Source organism: Hemitrygon akajei, chromosome 6 (assembly GCF_048418815.1).
Source record: "Hemitrygon akajei chromosome 6, sHemAka1.3, whole genome shotgun sequence".
Lineage (NCBI taxonomy): Eukaryota > Metazoa > Chordata > Chondrichthyes > Myliobatiformes > Dasyatidae > Hemitrygon > Hemitrygon akajei.
Genome location: NC_133129.1, coordinates 125102092 through 125120727, shown reverse-complemented (window position 1 = coordinate 125120727; position 18636 = coordinate 125102092). Strand labels below are relative to the sequence as shown.

At 44.5% G+C, this 18636-nt stretch overlaps 1 protein-coding gene across 2 annotated transcripts in view; it reads left to right on the top strand.

The window, feature by feature from the left end:
- LOC140729447 (dual specificity protein phosphatase 8-like) overlaps positions 1-13754 on the top strand; it is a 246276-nt gene extending 232522 nt beyond the window's left edge. For both annotated transcript variants that reach the window (XM_073049201.1, XM_073049202.1), the window contains 4 exons: positions 624-790; positions 5562-5721; positions 6663-6786; positions 7642-13754. In XM_073049201.1, the coding sequence (XP_072905302.1) occupies positions 624-790; positions 5562-5721; positions 6663-6786; positions 7642-8833 (1643 nt within the window). In that variant the 3' untranslated portion in view covers positions 8834-13754. The remainder of the gene's footprint in view (positions 1-623; positions 791-5561; positions 5722-6662; positions 6787-7641) is intronic.
- Positions 13755-18636: the final 4882 nt, after the last annotated feature.

Below are 18636 nucleotides of genomic sequence, written 5' to 3'. Positions count from 1 at the left end.
GGAGATAGTAGTTTGTGTGAGTCAGGTTGAAGTGCATGTCAGTCTTCCGAGGAGGCCTGTGGTTGGGCACACATTGCCTGGATTGAAACACAAGACCAAACCCACATCCTTGTTTGCCTGCCACAATCTTCCCGTGTGATTGAAGCAAGGTTTCTCAGCATCTTCCTTTCTGGTAATTGAGAATTAACAAGAAGAACCTCAGATACTGGAAACTTACACTGAGATCAGGAAGTGCTGTGAAACATTCAGCAGGACAGGAGTGGTAGTGCTCAGTTCGAATAACCTTTTGTGGGCCCTCCCAGTGCAGCTTGTCCAACAAGAGTCCTTGACTTGAAACGTTGACTCTGCTTCACCTTCCCCAGCTGATTCCTGAACTGCTGAGAATTTCCAGTATGGCTCACCCTGAGCCTTTCAATCCCTGCCTGAAGTAAATCAGGCCTGGTGATGACAGGCAGCTCAGAATCTCCATCACGGAGGAGTCCAAATTAGAGGAAAGCCATTTTCTCTTTCATGTCATGAGCTGAAACGAACAGGCCTTGGGCCTGTCTGTTGCACAGTTTCAGTGGCAGACAAATGTAAGGTGGATTGAGATATCAATGGTCTTTTACCTTTATTTCTTCCAGGGGGATTTTCCGCGTTTTCATCCTATTTCCCAGGCCTGTGCGAGGGGAAGCCCACCACTCTCCTGCCAGTGAGCATCTCTCAGCCGTGCCTCCCAGTCGCCAACATTGGCCCCACACGAATCCTTCCTCATTTGTACCTGGGCTCACAGAAAGATGTGCTGAATAAGGTATGTTGAGGGAATGAATGGGACTCCTGGGCAGATGAGCTGTAAATTCTAGCATAATAAACACCAGAAAGTCTGCAGATGCTGGAAATTCAGAGTGACCCACACAGAGTGCTGGAGGAACACAGCAGGCCAGGCAGCATCTATGGAAATGAATAAACAGTCAACATTTTGGGCTCAGACACTTCTTCGGGACTGAGAAGGAAAGGAAGAACTCTAGCATAACTTCCCTAAACTGATACGCCTTTCTCCTAATAAGACACTGAGGAGATCTGAAAGAGGTACAAGAGACTGTTTGTTAGAGGAACTCAGCAGGTCAAGTAGCATCAGTGGGAGGAAAGAAATTGTCAATGTTTAGGGCTGAAACCCTGCTGTAAATCTGATCTGTTGTCTCAGTTTTCTTCAACTTTACACTAATGTTTTTTCAATATGCTTTGAGAGATTTTACAGAAGGTGCAATGTAAATACAGGTGGTTGTTCGTCGAACAAAGTGAATCCATTCGGCCCATTGACATTCTGCTGTCCCTTTCTGACTGGCCTCGGTGTCCGTCCCCCCCCTCCACCTTATTATTTATTCCACCGTTATAAACTTCCACCGTTTAATTGTTGGAAATCGGGTCAGAATCCAGTTACGCTTCTGTTCACTACTGCCTATATAAGCTGGCTCAGTTCTGTACTCTGACCTGGCTGTTTAATATTACAACATGCTTCATGGCAGAAATCGGGTTTTATCCACAGTAGCTCCCACTTCAGCAAATGTTCTTTTTCTTAAAGAGGTAGAGCATGGAAACAGGCCTTTCTGTCCATCACGTAGATGTTGACCATCAATCACCTATTGACACAGATCCTACACTAATCCCGTTGCATTAAATACAGAGCATTGAACAGTAAAGTGCAGGAATAGAGCTTTGGTCTACATTGTGAGACTGAACTAATTAAATGTAATTAAGCACCCAACTAAACTAATCCCTTCTGCCTACACAATGTCGATATCCGTTCATTCATTGCACGTTCATTAGAGAGTCTTACACACGTCCATTGTGCTTGCGTCCATCACTGGCCCTGGCAGCACAGTCTCTGCACTCACCACTCTGCATGCGGAAAAATGTGTTCTGCACATCTCCTTTTAACTTTCACCTTAAGTGCGCACTCTCTGGTATTAGACATTTCAACCCTGGGGAAAAGGTATCAAGTGTCTGTCTGTGCCTCTCATAATCTTATAAACTTCTGTCCAATCCCCCCTGCTTCAAGCTTTGTCTTTCTGTTCAAGTAGGGTGTCAATTATTTCGTCTGTTCTTATTTTAATGCATCACCGAATTATTTACTTCCTTCTGCCTACTTACAAATGGCTCAATACAACCATCTCTTTACAAGGTTGCATGGAATAAGAAACCATATATGGCATTTGTTTCTTCCTGCACAATATGAGACTCAAATAGCCATTATGGCCCCACACCTCATTGTAGGAGGCAGTGTCATTTGCAGAGGCTATAATAGGTAAATTAGTCTTAAACGTCATGGTCGGTGGTTAGAGCAGGATATGATTTCAGTTTCACCAAAACTACATTGATGCTAAAGACCAAGCACTCTTCAGACTATCAAGCTGTTTAGAAAAATGCCTCAATGCCAGAATTGATCTACAAGCACCAAACCCTTGCTTGACTGGTTGTGAGAGGGCCCTTTCTTTTAGCTCCTTCTGCACAGCAGTCTCACTCCCGTCTCACACTGCCCTTGAGATGACTGCAGTGAGGACAAGACCAATGCCTGGCTCTTCGTGGGTAGTGCATGTGGAAAAGGATGCAAGGGTCCTTCAGCAATTCTGCTGGGAATTGGACAGTTGGCTTTTTGGCCCGAGACCCTTCATCAGTCCTGTCAGTTTCCCTGACTGCTAAGTCCTCCAGTAACTGATGTGTGTTGATCCAGATTTTCAGCATCTGTGGCCTCCCTTGTGTCACCGAGAGTCCTTGTCAAGGTTTTTCTGGAGAAGCTTGTAACAGTGATCTGCAGGCTGTTCCCAGGAGTGCACACTAGTACAAACATCAAGTGCTGCTGGGAAATCATTAACTCAGTGAAAGATGCACTTTGTTCTTCCTGAATTTCATATCCTATAAGTCAGTGATAATAATTCCGATTCTGATTCAGAAACCGTTGGTCTTTGAGTACAGCGAGATCTCCATAAGAGAGTGCTGCTGAGTGGCACTTTCCAGGTCGTAGGAATGTGTGCTGAGGGGGAGATGCACTGAAGCTTGGTGAAGCCAGCATGAAGGCCTTGCAGACAAGGCCCACAATCTGGGGTCCTTCTGCCACTGGACGTAGAGGGGCTAGGCTGCTCAAACACTCGACAATTGTATCAGGCTAGGAAGTCACATGAGTAGCAAGGTGCTTAGGATAAATGAATGCCAATGAGCCAGTGACACTATGAATATATTATTGACTGAAGTGCAAAATTCTATTGGCTCTCTTTACATAGTGCTAAAAACATTATGAGTGTAAAGGGAGTCATGCAGGGCTTTTGGCATTTCTTGTGTAGAGTTTTATGAATGAAGTTTATTTTTGAAATTTGAAAAAAAAAGCTTCACCCACGCTAACAGGGTGTAGGATGGCAACTATGCCACTCCAAATTCCTGGAGCTCTTATTACATGATCTCCCACCCCAGACCACCAGTTAAAACACACAGCATCTATTTTAATCCTCCTCCAAAACTGTAATAGATAATGAAAATGCTATCGATGCACAGTGCTGTCCCTGGTTCTGTGCTACTGCTCCTGAGCTGGATGCCGCAGTGATCTTGCAGGAGAGAGCACCATCGAAGTAATAATTCCTTCATGTAAGCTTCATAATGTGCACATTGTAGGCACTCCTTAATTTCATTGGGCAGAACTCACCCAGACTGTTAAGGGTTAAATTCGCCCTGTATGTTACGTGTTATGTTGTATGTTATTACGTTTTGGAGGCAGGTTTTTTCTTATTTATATATAGATATATATACACATGGCATTTCCATTTGTGTGCTGTTGGAATAAAGTGTACATTAGAAGTGATTACACTCATGTCGATTTTTGTCGACACCCCTACATTAGTGACCCTGACAACATTCAGCCTAAATTTCTGCATTGGTTGAATCTTCCACAGCACTTCAGGTTTGCCCCCAAATGTTTACTTGTGACATGGCTTGCTCTCTCTTCGAGTGGGGCAAGTTTCAAGGAGCAAGTTCCAAATCTCCACCACTCTTTTCCTGAGAAAATGGCTTCCTCACCTGCTGTCCAATTTCAACACTCCTCCTTGCAGGGACGAGGGTGTTACGAAACCCGAGGCAGTATTTATCTTTCAGAAATCTGTGGTAAAAATGGGAAATGTTGACACAGGCAGCAAGCCAGTCAGCATCTGAAAAGGGAAGGAGGCATTTTGGGTGGAGGGCTTTTATTAACACAGCCAGCAAGGAGCCTGGGTGTGTGCTATAAAATTCTAACAAGGGAAGCTGCTTGAACCCAGTCATTCTGTGAGCAAACAAATTGACTGTTAGTGGTTTACTCTAGTGCAGGGTAAATGACCCAGCTTTTGAACTGACAGCTGATTTCACTGTTGGCATCCTAGTAATTTTCACCATCAAAATATATTCACTGTGATCTCATTCTTAGTTGTAATGTTTAGAGAATTGTAATCGGGGATTTGCTTGGGTTGCTTCCACTGTGCTGCCATCATTGCCTGTTTAAAATCTAGACCTTAAAACAGGCCTTCAGACCCCAGTGGTCCAAACCAGTAATTGTAGCCGTCAAACGTCAGCCTCCACTCTTCTGCCAGCCATCCTTCCCTGCCTGCACCCTTCGAACTTGCCACTTGATTGGCAGGCTGCCCAAGTATTCACTCTCCCCTTCTGTGCCATCTGCAAGATGAAGCAATTAGCCAAAGCTTACTTGACAGCAAAGCCACTCCCCCTCCAACTAAGAAGTAATCAGAATCAAAATTAGGCTTATTATCACTGACATGATGTGAAATCTGTTGTTTTGTGACAGCCGTACAATGAAAGACATCAAAAATTACTATAAGTTACAATAAATAGGGCAAAACAGTAATAGTGAGGTAGTGTTCATTGGCTGTTTAGAAATCTAATGGTGGAGAGGAAGATGATGTTCCAAAAACATAGAGTGTGTGTTTTCAGGCTCCTGTACCTCCTCCCTGATGATAGTAATGAGAAGAGGGCATGCCCTGGATAGCGTGGGCCCTTAATGATAGTGACACTTTTTTAGGTGGCACCTTTTGCAGGTTCTTGATTGTAGACACGGGCCTCCATCTTCAAGTTTCACTCTATGATGTCCAAAATCCTACAACACAAAGGGAGTGCAGTCAGAGGGAGGTGCCATGGCGCAGTTCACCTGCAGCTCCTCAAGTGCATCTAGTGATGGACTTTAAATACTGGCCTGTAACAGCAACAGTCACTACCCATAATCTACTCATCTGTTTCAGCAAGCGACATGCTCAGCTCCCTCTCTGAAATTCCTGCTAAATTCTGAATGTAATCTGTTCACGGTAATAGAACCCTAGACTTGTGTGTGTCGTACACATTCACACTTGTACGTACATTCTGCATTACAGCAGAACGTCTCCTAAGCCCACACTTGACCGAATTGCAGGGGGTATCTCCTCGTACAGAAGTGGTGATGTGGTAAATGACATTCAAGCAACTGTTAGTGTCATCTCAACAGTTCCAGCGGCAGTTTTGAAAGATTTGTTTTAACGCATGTAAGTTGACCTGCGTTTCTGTCCTCGTCGTAGGACCTCATGGTGCAGAATGGAATCACATATGTTCTCAACGCCAGCAACTCTTGTCCAAAGCCTGACTTCATCTCAGAGAGTCACTTCATGCGCATTCCAGTCAATGACAACTACTGTGAGAAGCTTCTGCCCTGGTTGGATGAGTCTGTCGATTTTATAGGTAGGTGTCTGATCTCAGTATCTCACAGATGGTTGCTAGCTATGGTAAGGCTAAGACTTCATTTTCGCCACACATTTTATAGGACGTTATCTTGTTTTTTCTGAGAACTGGGATGTGGGAAATGCTAACACAGTTGTTCCTGAGAGGGTGTTGGAGAAATCCCTTTTTGAAATGGTGCAATGCACATGGTAACAGAACTGACACGGTGCTGAAGTGTGTCATTGAAGGAATGATGGGAGGGTGTTCAAAGTAAATTTATTATCGAAGTACATATATGCCACCATGCACAACCCTGAGGTTCCTAGCCTTGCGGGCTGTTACAGTAAATATGGAAGAGCAATAGAGTCGATGAAATACCCCGCCCAACAGGGCAGACAAAGCTAATGTGCAGAAAAAAGACAGGAAACTGCAAATACAAAAAGAAAGAGAGGAAGAAAAGAAATAATAATAATTAATAAATAAATAAACAATTAATATTGAGAAGATTAGGTAAGTCCTTGAAAGTGAGTCCAGTTGAATGGGAACAGTTCAGTGATAGGTGAGTGAAGTAGAGTGAAATTATGCCCTCTGGTTCAAGAGCGTGATGGTTGAAGGACAATAACTGTTCCTGAACCTGGTGGTGCAGGTCCCGAGGCTCCTGTACCATCATCCTGATGGCAGCAGTGAGAAGAGAGCATGACCTGAATGGGTACTTCCCGCCTGGTTGCTCCTCCAAGTAAGAGTGGGTCATTCAGTGACCCAGTTGCCCTTTCTATCTGACCTATGACCAGCGAGTCGGTGGCACAGTGAAGTGTGGCCATAGTGTCCTTTGGCTTGGCTCAGACTCTGATGAGAGGCTTTAGAGCCCAGCACATTATTAAGTCTTCCTGATCAGGTGTGATGTGGGGTGGAATTATACAAAAGATACACATTCATTTCAAGCTGTTCTTTCTCCTGTCTAGACAAAGCAAAGGTCTCCAACTGCCGAGTGCTTGTTCACTGCTTGGCTGGGATTTCGCGATCAGCTACCGTTGCCATTGCCTACATCATGAAGAGCATGGGGCTGTCCTCAGACGATGCTTACAGGTAAATGATTCAAAACTATCGCCGCAAGCTGCAGTAGGTTCTGAAAACGTACATCGTTACCACATTGAATACTTACTGCTTCATTTCCTACCTCCCAATGCCATGATGGGCATTAGGAAGGAACACTTCACTCTCTTCCAACCACCCCCAGGTGCTGTCCACACTGCTGGTCAGCTACAAGCCTCTCATTGTGATCACAGGAGAGTCTTGTCATTGTCATCACTTAATTTGGAGGTGTGCCGATTTGGTTAATGATGAACCGTAATTGTAAGTGTGTCTCATGAAGCAATGGAACAGACAATGTGACATAATGGAGGGGTGGGGTCAATGTACATGTGGGTGTGTATATCTACGTGTATATTAGATGGAGTTTATCAGATGCGTTTTCTGATTTTTCAAGATGTTCTCGAGGCTAGACAGTTTGGGTCTGTATTCCTTGGGGTTTAGAAGAAAAGTTCCTTCTAAAGTTTCTTAATCAAACGTGTAAGATTGTGAGGGCAACGTTGAGATGTTTTCACTGGTGGAAGAGCCGCAATGCAAGGAAACATGGTTACAAAGTAAAGGGCCAGTCATTTAAAGCGGAGATCTCTGCTCTCAGAGGAAAGTGAATCTCTGCATTGCTCTAACCCCAGACGGAGTTGAGGCCAGATGAAGATAAATATTTGAAAAATCAAGGAACTGGGGAAGTGGCACAGAAAAGGAGTTGAGGTCAGCGTAGATCATGTCAATGATGGGGCAGGTTACGGGGAGAAGGCAGGAGCATGGTGTTGAGTGGGATAGTAAATCAGCCATGATGGAATGGCAGAGCAGACTCGATGTTTCAAAGATCTTAAAATCTTTGTGTTCCTATTGCAGGTTTATCAAGGACCGGAGACCATCCATATCTCCCAACTTCAACTTCATGGGGCAGCTGTTGGAGTACGAGAAGAACTTGAGGCTTCTGAAGGTCCGCTCCCTGGCTCCCCTGAAGCCACTGGCAGACCGGCAGGAGGAGGAGGTTGACAAGGAGGCGGCCGACGGCTGCAGAGGCAGCTGGGACAGGACATGTCCCAAACCCTCCTCCTCCGAGCAGGCGGGCCCAGGCGCTCCCAAGGACGCCAGTCAGCAGTGCAGTGGCAATGCCGAGAGTGGCAGGGGAGACTGCAAGAATGCCTCGCACGTTGCCCTGCAGCAGAGCCTCAATGGCCTGCACCTCTCCATGGAGCGCCTCCAAGACACCAACCGACTCAAGCGCTCCTTCTCACTGGACATCAAGTCCTCCTACTTGCCGAGCCCTGCCCCTGGCGGCTGCGGGGCGGCCGCGCCTCAGGGTTCTGACGGCATCCCCAAGCTCTGCAAGCTGGAGGTCAGGGCGGGGAGCCCTGGCCAGGAGATATGCAGCCCAACCCTGGAGAGCCCAGGAGCCGATGCCGGCAGCGAGTCAAAAGCCCGGCAGAGGCGCAGACCAAAGCACAACGGCAGCCTCGCGAACCCGTCCAGTTCACCGGTGCACTCCCTGAGCTTGAACTTAACCAGGACCCTCGTCCCTTGCGCGGTCCACAAGGGCGGTGGCGCGGAAGGCAACCTGAAGCAGGCGCTGTTGCTGAGCATCCCCAGTGCCCAGCCGCTTCCCCTGGGGAGCAATGGGGTGAACCGGTGGGGGAAGCACACGGAACTGGGGCAGCCCCCTGCCGCGGCGAACCCCTCCGCCAGCGGCGGCGGCGGCTCGTGGTACTTCGGCGCGGACCAGCAGCCCGCGAGCAAAGGGGCGGGCGGCGCCGGGCTCTTCGGAGGCTCCGCCCCCGCGTACCCGCCCTTCGGCTGTGGCTCCGCCCCCGGCGGCTGTGAGCCGTACGGGCCGGTGCGGCTGCGGGAGAAGGCAGCCGAGCAGCGGGACGCCCGGCGGAGCTGGCACGAGGAAGGCACCATCGAGAAGCAGTTCAAGAGGAGGAGCTGTCAGATGGAGTTCGAGGACGGCATGTCGGAGAGCAGGTCGAGGGAAGACCTGGGGAAGATCGGCAAGCAGTCCAGCTTCTCCGGGAGTATGGAGATCATCGAGGTGTCGTGATGGTACGGGAAATGGCTGCTTTTAACCAAGTGAAAGGGGAGCATCTGTGGTTATTTGTCACCTGAAGTCAGGCACTGCTCAAAGCCGCAGACTCTGTTTTTAGTGAAAGCAGGCGGAAGTGCGGCAACTATTGTCTCCGATGATGATGAGAGTGGGTTAACGCATCACTTGAAACTTGTCTTGAACATTTTTAGAAAAGCTAATTTATTTCTCCAAACACATTCTGGCAATGGTGAAAATGAAAATGCGGGAACTGGCCACCCCAGTTTAACATTGTACAGTGCGGTATTTAAGTACTTCAAGCAATACTCAAGAAAGAAAGTCTGTTTTTATCTTATTAATTATATATTTTGTGTTGATGTTTCCACATCGTACCTTGGTCTGCGCAGGACTGCTACCTGAGAAGGTCATTTATTGCACTTTGTCCTTCCTTGTGTGTGACTGAGCCCGTTAAAATGCAGACTGCAGCACTGAGGCTGGAAAAGTACCTTCTATGAGATAATCTGTATGAACCAATTGCAAATGGATGCAGACATTAATATAATGTAAATAGTGGTGTATCTATTATTATGGCTGATTTAAATGTTTTTAAATAGTTTAAAGATATCCTGGCTGCTTGATGCAAATACCTCAGGTTTGAATAAACAGAAAAATTAAAAAGGCTTTTTCTTTTACTACCCTCCCCATCTTGTTTGTGAAATGTACACAAGCTTCAATCACGATACAGAGGGAAAAAAAATCATCTCAGGTTTTTTAAACTGATTAACCGAGGCAGATTCCGGTGATACCCATGAAGGGGGAAGTCAAGTGCTCGTGATCACTGGACATCCGGGCAACCTACAGGCCGAGCGCTAGTTGCACATGCCCATTGCATTCGGGACAAACGTGTAGAGAGCTCATTGCATCACACACCAATCACATGTTGGAAGGCCAAGATGAGGAGCTACCCGACAGCAACAGTGCTCTTTCAGAAGCCGCATGTTAAATCTGTCCGGTGCTCGTCTGCTTCCCACCACCTCTGGCTCCTGGGCAGGGAAAGCTTACACTAAACGGGCAAAGAAACTGATCACCTCTGGCCTAGGCTGCCAGCGGGAGAATCCGGTTGTGTCCGTTTAACTTGCTCCTGACTGAGCAATGCTGATCAGATGCTTGGTGACTGTTTGCTCGAGGCCCAAGCAATAAACATTGATGAGATAGTTATCTGTCCCACTGTGTAGAAAAAAGCATCATAGTTATTTATATCATTGATTTTGTTGAGTTGGAAAATCAATCGGCTTTCTCTTCGTTTCGATTTGTTCTGTAGGTGAGGGTGTGACCAGTGTAGCCAGCAGAACTAGTTCATCCCTGAGGTGTGGGTAGGACTTTTCTTTCTGAATTGCCACAGGATGGCTGTTTTGACACAAATGAACACTTTCCCAGAGGGCATTTAAGTCAATCCCATCAGTATGGGACTGGAGGATGCAAGGGCTAGACAGATAGGACAAGGAAGAACATTAACCAATGAGTTCAGTTTGTAAAAGCTTCTCATTCACTGTGCTTACTAAATTATTTACAGAATTTAAAAAAAAACTGAACAGAGAGATGTTTGATCCTTTATTCTCTGGTTTCCCCTCAAGATTTCTGCACCATTTCTTGTCTTCAAAGCAAATCAAAGACCGCTCTCTCCAACACTGCCTTTGTGTCTGTCCTTTCTGCATTGCACCCTACAGCCCATTGCTCTGTAAAACTCTTTCATGTCCACATCTCATTCCATGGATTTGCTGACTCTCTAAATGTTAGGAAACATGATTGGATTGGGATGAATTGTACCCCCCCCCCTTCCCCCATGGTCTTTGGTCACCACACTCTGAGGGATAGACCTTCCCACAGCTGTTACTGACGTTGCTTACCCTGTCGTCCCACTGAGCACTTCTGGTCAGATTTGACAAATGTTTCACAACTCCCCCGCGTGGGAATCCACGTAACAGAGATCTGATCACCGCCTTTGCTAAGCTGCATTTCCTCGGTCCCGGCAGTCAGTTAGGGAATGCTGTTCTGATTCAGCAGGAGATTCCAATAAACTCAGATTATGTTGGAAATGCTTAGCAGGTCAGGTAGCGTGTGTGTGGAGAAAGGAAAAGGGTTCATGATACGGGTGGGTGATTTTTCATTAGAACCATTTCAGTTGAATGCAATCAACCTAAGTCAGAAACTCTACTTCTGTCTTGACAGCTATTCTGATTGGCTAAGTATTTGTTTGCCTCAAACTTCCAGCATTGGCAGGTTTTTGCTTTTTGGTTACATTGGAATCAGATGGATTCTAATGTAGTAAGTTATAATCTGTCTGATGCAAAGTTTGTAAAATTTACCTAGGTGCTTCACATCAAGGGGACACTGCGATAATACCTCACAGTGCAGACTAATCTGGACCACATTTGCTTGATCTGCGCCAGAACCAGGTCAAAGGGTGGAGGGGTTGAGAGGCAATCTGAGGCCGTCCCCAGGGTGTTTTCCACCGACAAGCTGATGAAACTCTAGGAGCTGAAATTTCTAGATGTCGGGTTCAGGAGGAGGAGGGGAATTTCACAATCAAATGGATGAAGAAAATAGCAACTGATGTCACCCACTTTCCCCAGCATATCTACAATTTAGGCTGATGCTAAGGAGGACACGTTACCATGGTTAGACATGTCCCACCAATAGACCTACTGCTTAGGCTTGGAAAACAGATATGTGGTTGGAGACCATTTCTCAGCTCCGCTTTTTAATGCTGTTAAAAAGCCAAGCCACAGTAGAGATACTGCCTCAAGGCTCCACTGACCCAGCTTCCGTGCTGCTTGTGTGAAGTTTCTATGTTCTGCCTGAGACCACAGGGGCTTCCTCTCTGTGCTCCTATTCCTTCCCCCGTCCCAAAAACATGCAGTTTGGTTGGTTAGTTGCCCCTAGTGCAAAATCTATAAGAGGTGGATGATAATGCGGGACGGATAAAATGGGGTTGATTGGAACAGGTGTTCAATGGTCAACGGCCATCGATGGTCTTGGCTCTGTGCTGTGTGACTCTTATCAATGACCTGTTAAGCAGAGTCGTGGTTATGAGTCCTGTCAGTGAATAGCAACACTCTATTCTGTCCACCTATAGTTTGGACATTACAAAGATGTCCTCTCTACATCTTGTTGGAAGTAGGTCACAATAGGTGTTCAAAGAATCATTATACCTGTGCACCTTTTAGTGTTCCTGCCTGATCTATTGTGGAAGCTCAGGTCTCCCAGCACTACCATAACTAAAGCTACTGCTCCATCAAGGTTATTACTCAGAAGTAAATGTTGTTCATTACTACAAAAGAGTTTTATATTGTTAAGTTTTCATGGCATTTCTTGTGCATTAAGGGGACAACATGCATTCTGAGTGAACCACCAGTGACTCTTGGATCAGCTTGTCTCACTGTGTGGAAGACCTGCTCAGTGCTAACCTGCAGTTCCACCAGGATTCCAGACCTGGGGTCAGAGTGGAAAGCCAGTAAGTGCTGACGTACAAGTAGTGGCGCATTTGAAGTCTTCTGACGGCCATCAAAAACTATTAGGGATTTACAGCACCTCAAAAGTCCTGACTAGATACAACAGGAAAACTTTAAGTTATCTGTTATCCTCCTAGCACCCACCCTCAGTGAATTCACAGTGGTGGGAAATGGCCCTTGATCACCCACAATCTGAGAGTCACAGGCAAGCTTTGGGGCAGGAGAATGGGGTGGAAAGTGCCACCGATTATGGTCCTTTTAATTTGGACCTGGGAACTGAACTCTCTGATCCAATCATAGCAGTATCTCTGTTTTCCTTAAGTACTAACTATTTAACCTGCAGATTGAGCATTATTACAAGGGCCTTTCTCCTGAAAACATAATTTGAGAAACCTCAAAATGATCCCTGTTTGGAAAGCTTACTTGTGGCCATTGTTTAAGATTAGTAAAAAAATATATACGAAAGGCTTGAAAGAGGATTTTCATTTGAAGGTCCACCATGTATCTTCTGTGTACATTACTGGAAGTACAGTGCAAAGGGAAACTTTTACCTTAATTGGGATGTTACTCCTTTAACACTTGAGAATGTGTAGCTTTGTTGCCAATCCAGGAAATGCGCTGTACTCTTCTAAATAATCCTGATTATATCTCTGCATTTGGAATGTATTTCTTTATCCTCTCTCTTCTATGACATCTCTGTTTTCAAAGTCAAGCCTCCCATTTAGTCAGTGCCGTGAGTGAAACGTCAAGTCCAGTTGGAAAGCCACCTGAGGATAGATACCCTGTGGGATTTCTTGCTCTCCATACCCTGCTTGTCCTTGCCCATGAATAGGGCTATCAGTCACACCAGGCAACTAGATTTCTTTTCCACGATGGAGATGCTTTGAGTGACATGTCAGTTTCAGTTGGGGACAGAATGCCCTCTTTGGTTTGGAGCCTTGATCTTAAATACATCCAACCCCCCTCTGCTAGATCATAAATTCCCTAACATATCCACAGCCACTATCCCCTCCTACTCACCACCCCAGAGCATAACTGGCTTTTATTTATATGCACCCATTTCCTCTCATAATAAGCTATAAACAGAGATACAAATCAGAAATATAAATAGTGTAGATTAAATATTTATTATAATGACATTTGATGCTTTTCCTTTGTTTGTCCCATTTTGTTTTGACCTTAGTTCAACCCAGGCTATTTATTATATTCCTTATTTTTGGTCTGTTTGTTGTGTATTGTAGCCTTTCTCTTGTGTGATTAATGCATCATTTTTGCTGGTCTTTTACATTGTGAAGTATTTGATATTATTACCAAGTGTAATGAAGAAACTTTAATTTCTGTTACTAGCCCTATTTATTGAATGCTGTATTATGGTGCTTTTTTGTAATTGGACAGTGGTGTTATAAATAAATGGATAGACATTTTAACTATGGTTTTCTTCATGTTGATTGGGATTTATTCAAAAGGGATGGAAAAGTTCAGCTGTTAGCTTCAGGGGCTCGAGACTATGGTTTTCTTCATGTTGATTGGGAGTTATTCAAAGGGACCAGGAAGGTTCAGCTGTTTGCCTCAGGAGCATTGAATCCTTTTGTTCAAATAAAACTACTTTTCCACCCCTGGAATCTGATGTAGTCATTTCAGTTTGGGGATTCAGATGTTACTTGGACAGTGGGCCTCAGGAGATCTTTGGGTATCAGGAGTTAAAGTGGGTATTTTAACTTTCTGGGAGTCAGAGGCTAATTAAACAAGTAAAAGTGGGGAGGATTTAGGTGGCTTTAATGAACAGTATTCAAGTATAGGCCTAATAATATTCCAAGTGCATGGTCTACACCAAGACATGATGGAAGTTTCAAGATCAGGGCTGCATTCTAGCTTTCGATTTGAACTAAATTAAATGCCAGATTTTATTACAGATACTTCAAAGTGTTGTTATCCACAAATTGCAATCTAAATTGTCAGAATTCTACATACATAACAACAAACAATACAAACTTTACAGCCGTTAATGCCAGAACTGACACAGGCATTTTTTTGACATGTTTGCATACTTCGTTATACAGCTGCTTTTAAGTTAATTCATGCTCAGAATCTATTTCTTCCAACTTCTAAAACGGATGTTTTTCATTTCAGGTGCATTAAGCACAGAAATCAGCCCTTCAGCCCATCACATCCATAATGGCCAGCGTACATACTCATGCCAGTCCTCTTTGCCTGCATTTTGTTCCATATCCCTCTGAACCTTTGCTATCCATCCGACCAAATATCTTCTAAACATTGAATGGGCATCGAACCCATGAACACTATCTCACTGCATTTTTTAATTTTTATTTTCACACCACGTATTTAACTATTTTACATATATATGTATATATAAATATATATACTTACTGTAATTCATATTTTTTCTATTATATATTGTACTGCTGCTGCAACGACGACTCATTTCACAGCATATGCCGGTGATATTAAACCTGATACGGAAACATTGCAGTTGTATATTGCCTCTACTCCTTCCATCGGTAGATTGTTCCTCATTCCTACCATGTCTGAAAAGCATATCTCTTTTAAATCTTTTCTCTCTCTCTCTTTAAACCTATCCCCACTATTTTCAAGCTCACCTATCTTGGGAAAAAGACTGCAACCTCCTACCTTATCCACACAACACGCTGGAGGAACTCAGCAGGTCGGGCAGCATCTGTGGAAATGAGCAGTCAACGTTTCGGGCCGAGACCCTTGGTCAGGACTGAAGAGGGAGGGGGCAGGGGCCTATAAAGAAGGCGGGGGGAGGGTGGAAGGTGCCAGGTGAAAAACCAATCAGAGGAAAGATCAAGGGGTGGGGGAGGGAAAGCAGGGAGGGGAAAGGCAGGAAAGATGAAAAAGGAATGTAGGGGGAAAGCCTCCTCCTCCAGCTGCCTATCACCTCCCTGATGGTTCTGCCTCTATCATCTATCATCTCCCCTCAGCCTCCACCACTCCAGAGAAAACAACCCAAGTTTGTCCTGCCTCTCATGGTAGCATCCCCACTAAACTGTTCTGGTAAGCCTCTTCTACATCCACTCCAAAACCTCAACATCCTTCCTATAGTGAGGCAACCAGAATTGAACGCAATACTCCAGATGTGGTTTTTCTTGTTTAATCACATCCTTTCTAAAGTGTGGTGACCCAAACAGCACAAAATATTCCCAAGTACAGCCTCATGAATGATTTGTCCAACTGTAACATGACTTCCCAAATCCTACACTCAACACCTTGGCCATGAGCACAAGCACATCTTTTGCTTTCGTCACCACTCTGTTTTCCTGTGTTGACACTTCCAGGGAAGTGTACAAACGTACTCAATGGTCTTGCTGTTCAGTAGAACCCTGCAGGACCCTGTGTGTTTCCTGGCCTAGTTTAAAGTACATCAGGTAACACTTTTACCGTTTCAATGTTTACTTTCACAGGAGGTTAAGGAGGTTCAGCTTGTCACCGAACACTCTAACAAACTTTTACAGATGTACTGTTGAAAGTATCCTCCGGGTGTATCGTGGTCCAATACTGCAATTCAAATGCACAGGAATGCAAGAAGCTACAGGGAGTAGTGCACTCTGCCCAATATGTCACAAGCACCTGCCTCTCCACCATCAGTAGAATCTGCAGGAGGCATGGCCTCGAGAAAGCAACATCTATCAAAGATTCTCACCCACTGTGCCGTGTTGTCTTCTCACAGCAGCCATCAGGCAGGAGGTAGAAAAGTCTGAAGTTCCACACCACCAATTTCAGAAACAGCTACTTCCCTTCACCCATTCGATTCTTGAAGCAACCAGCAAAACCCTAATCACTAGAATCTCACAACACAATGACCACTTTGCACCAAAATAAATGTCATTGTTCTAATTATTTTCTTTCTTTTGAAGATTGTGTATAATTTATAGAAACATAGAAAACCTGCAGTACAATACAGGCCATTCAGCCCACAATGCTGTGCCAAACATGTACTTATTTTAGAAATTACCTAGGGTTACCAATAGCCCTCTACTTTTCTAAGCTCCATCTTCCTGTCCAAAAGTCTCTTAAAAGACCCTATCGTATCCGCCTCCACCACCATGACGAATCACCAGGGAAAACTGAATCCCCCATTTCTGAATCAAAGGGTATGCCTGGAATTGAGGATATGCGTGTTTTACAAAGGGACACCTCTGAAAACGAGAAAGCCACCTGGGAATCGGCTTCCTCACCGACCAAGGACCTCTGGCTTATTCCCACCCGCCAGGTCTGTGTACCTGAAACTAGACTGGGCTCTATTGTAGATTTTGTACATACCAATACTCACCTTGGCAAGGAGGGAATGGTAAGGCAATGTTTGGAATCATGGTGGAGCCCAGACCTGGAGAAAGTAGCAGAGAATGTTTCTAGAATGTTTATATTTATGTTTTTCTTGTGAATGCTGCTTACCTGATGTCACGTCCCTGTGATGTTGCTAAAAGTAAGTTTCTCATTGCATTTATCTGCTTATGACAATAGGTTTGACCACTTCCCCAGCTGATCCAGATCCCGTTGTAACATTAAAAGACCTCTTTCCCTATCCACTATTTTTGTGGGATCTAAAAACTTATCAATCTACATTCTCTTTCTCATCAGTAATGGTATGATGGACAACAAAGCAGCCAACATTGATCCCTACAGCACAGAGCTGATTATAGGTCTCCAGTCCAAAATTCAATCCTCCAATGCCACCTTTGGACAGGAAAGCAAGAGGACTGATGAGGGCAGGGCAGTGGACATCGTCTACATTGACTTTAGCATGGCATTTGACAAGGTTCCATGTGGTAGACTGATGCTGATGGTTAAAGTCCATGGAATCCAAGGTGAGCGAACCCAGTGGCTCTCAGCACAGGCCATATGGCCCCCCAGCGAGCCGTGCCGGATTCTGTGGGGGGCACAAGTAAAAAACAGGAAACTGGGAGCCACAGGAGTTTCTGAATAGGAATGGGATAGTATTGTAACTTTTCTAAGTGATAAGCAGCTTGGCGAACAAATTAACACTGCTGGGTCTGACAAATTTTACCTGTCAAATATAATTGAAAAAATGAACTTATTGTAACAAACATTTACAGGGAAAAACTGCAACCTCATAGGGGCTATTACAGCTTTCCTTGGAAAACTTCTCAGCAGCATTATTGGGCAATTTCCTTCATTAGGGACTTTTAAAATAGAATAGCAAGATGATAAAATGATTGTATATCTTGATCATTCGAAACAACTACACACTGATATGGAATTTTGGTTCAGCGCCCTGCTGGAGATGCATTTTCCAGATTGGCTGACAGATCCATTCGGGGTGAAGGTGAATGATGTTGACACCACATTGCAAGAATGTCTTATTGAACTCCAGCTCAAGCAAAATTCAAACGCACCAAGCAAAATTTCTGGATATTAGTGATATTTAAATTAAGTTTTCACAGCTCCGGGAGACAGCAAAGTTGCTTCTAATTAAATATCCCACCACTTATCTAGCTGAATGTGGTTTCAGTCACGCTGCTCACCTGCTATCAAAAGCTCATAATCAAGTTGCAACCAGATAGTCAAGAACTCACTAGTTTGTGTTATTCACAAGGATCTTACTAAATACCCAGTTTTCTTGTTGCTGGTTGAAAGAGCATAATATATATTGCAAATAAAGTATTCTATTCAGAACTTTGAAGTAGTTTTATTTTTCATATACACTTGTAATATTATCTTTAACATATAATACCTATAACCTATAAGAATAACTAGTACAGTTGACCAATAAACTTTAGAAACTAATGGAGACTAAGGAAGATAAATGAAAGTCACAAGTGGGCCAAGAGCAGAAGATGGTTCAGAACCACTGGGTTAACTGATTTGATACAGATTTGGCTTGGTAGCAGGAGGCAAGAATGTGGCTGTGGGGGGTTGCTTTTCTGTTTGTTCAAAAACTCAGTCGGATCTGTGAGACACAATTTTCCATAAGCAAAACCCTGTCCCTAATTACTCCATCCCTTTTCAAATAGAAATAAATCTAGCCTTTCAGAATCCCTTCCAATAGTGTTCCATTATTGATGTAAGGCTCACTGACCCGTAGCTCTGCGCCTCGTTCTTGCAACCCTTCCAACTAAAGGCACAACATTATCCACTCTCCAGTCTTCTGCTACTTCACTTGTATCTAACAAAGGGACAAAAAATCTCTGCCAGGGCCCTTGCTTCCCACAATGAGGATGTATCAGATCAGGCCCAGGGATTTATCTATCTTTATGTATTTCATGGTCACTAATACCTTCTCCTTTGCCATGTTGATGTGCTTCAGGT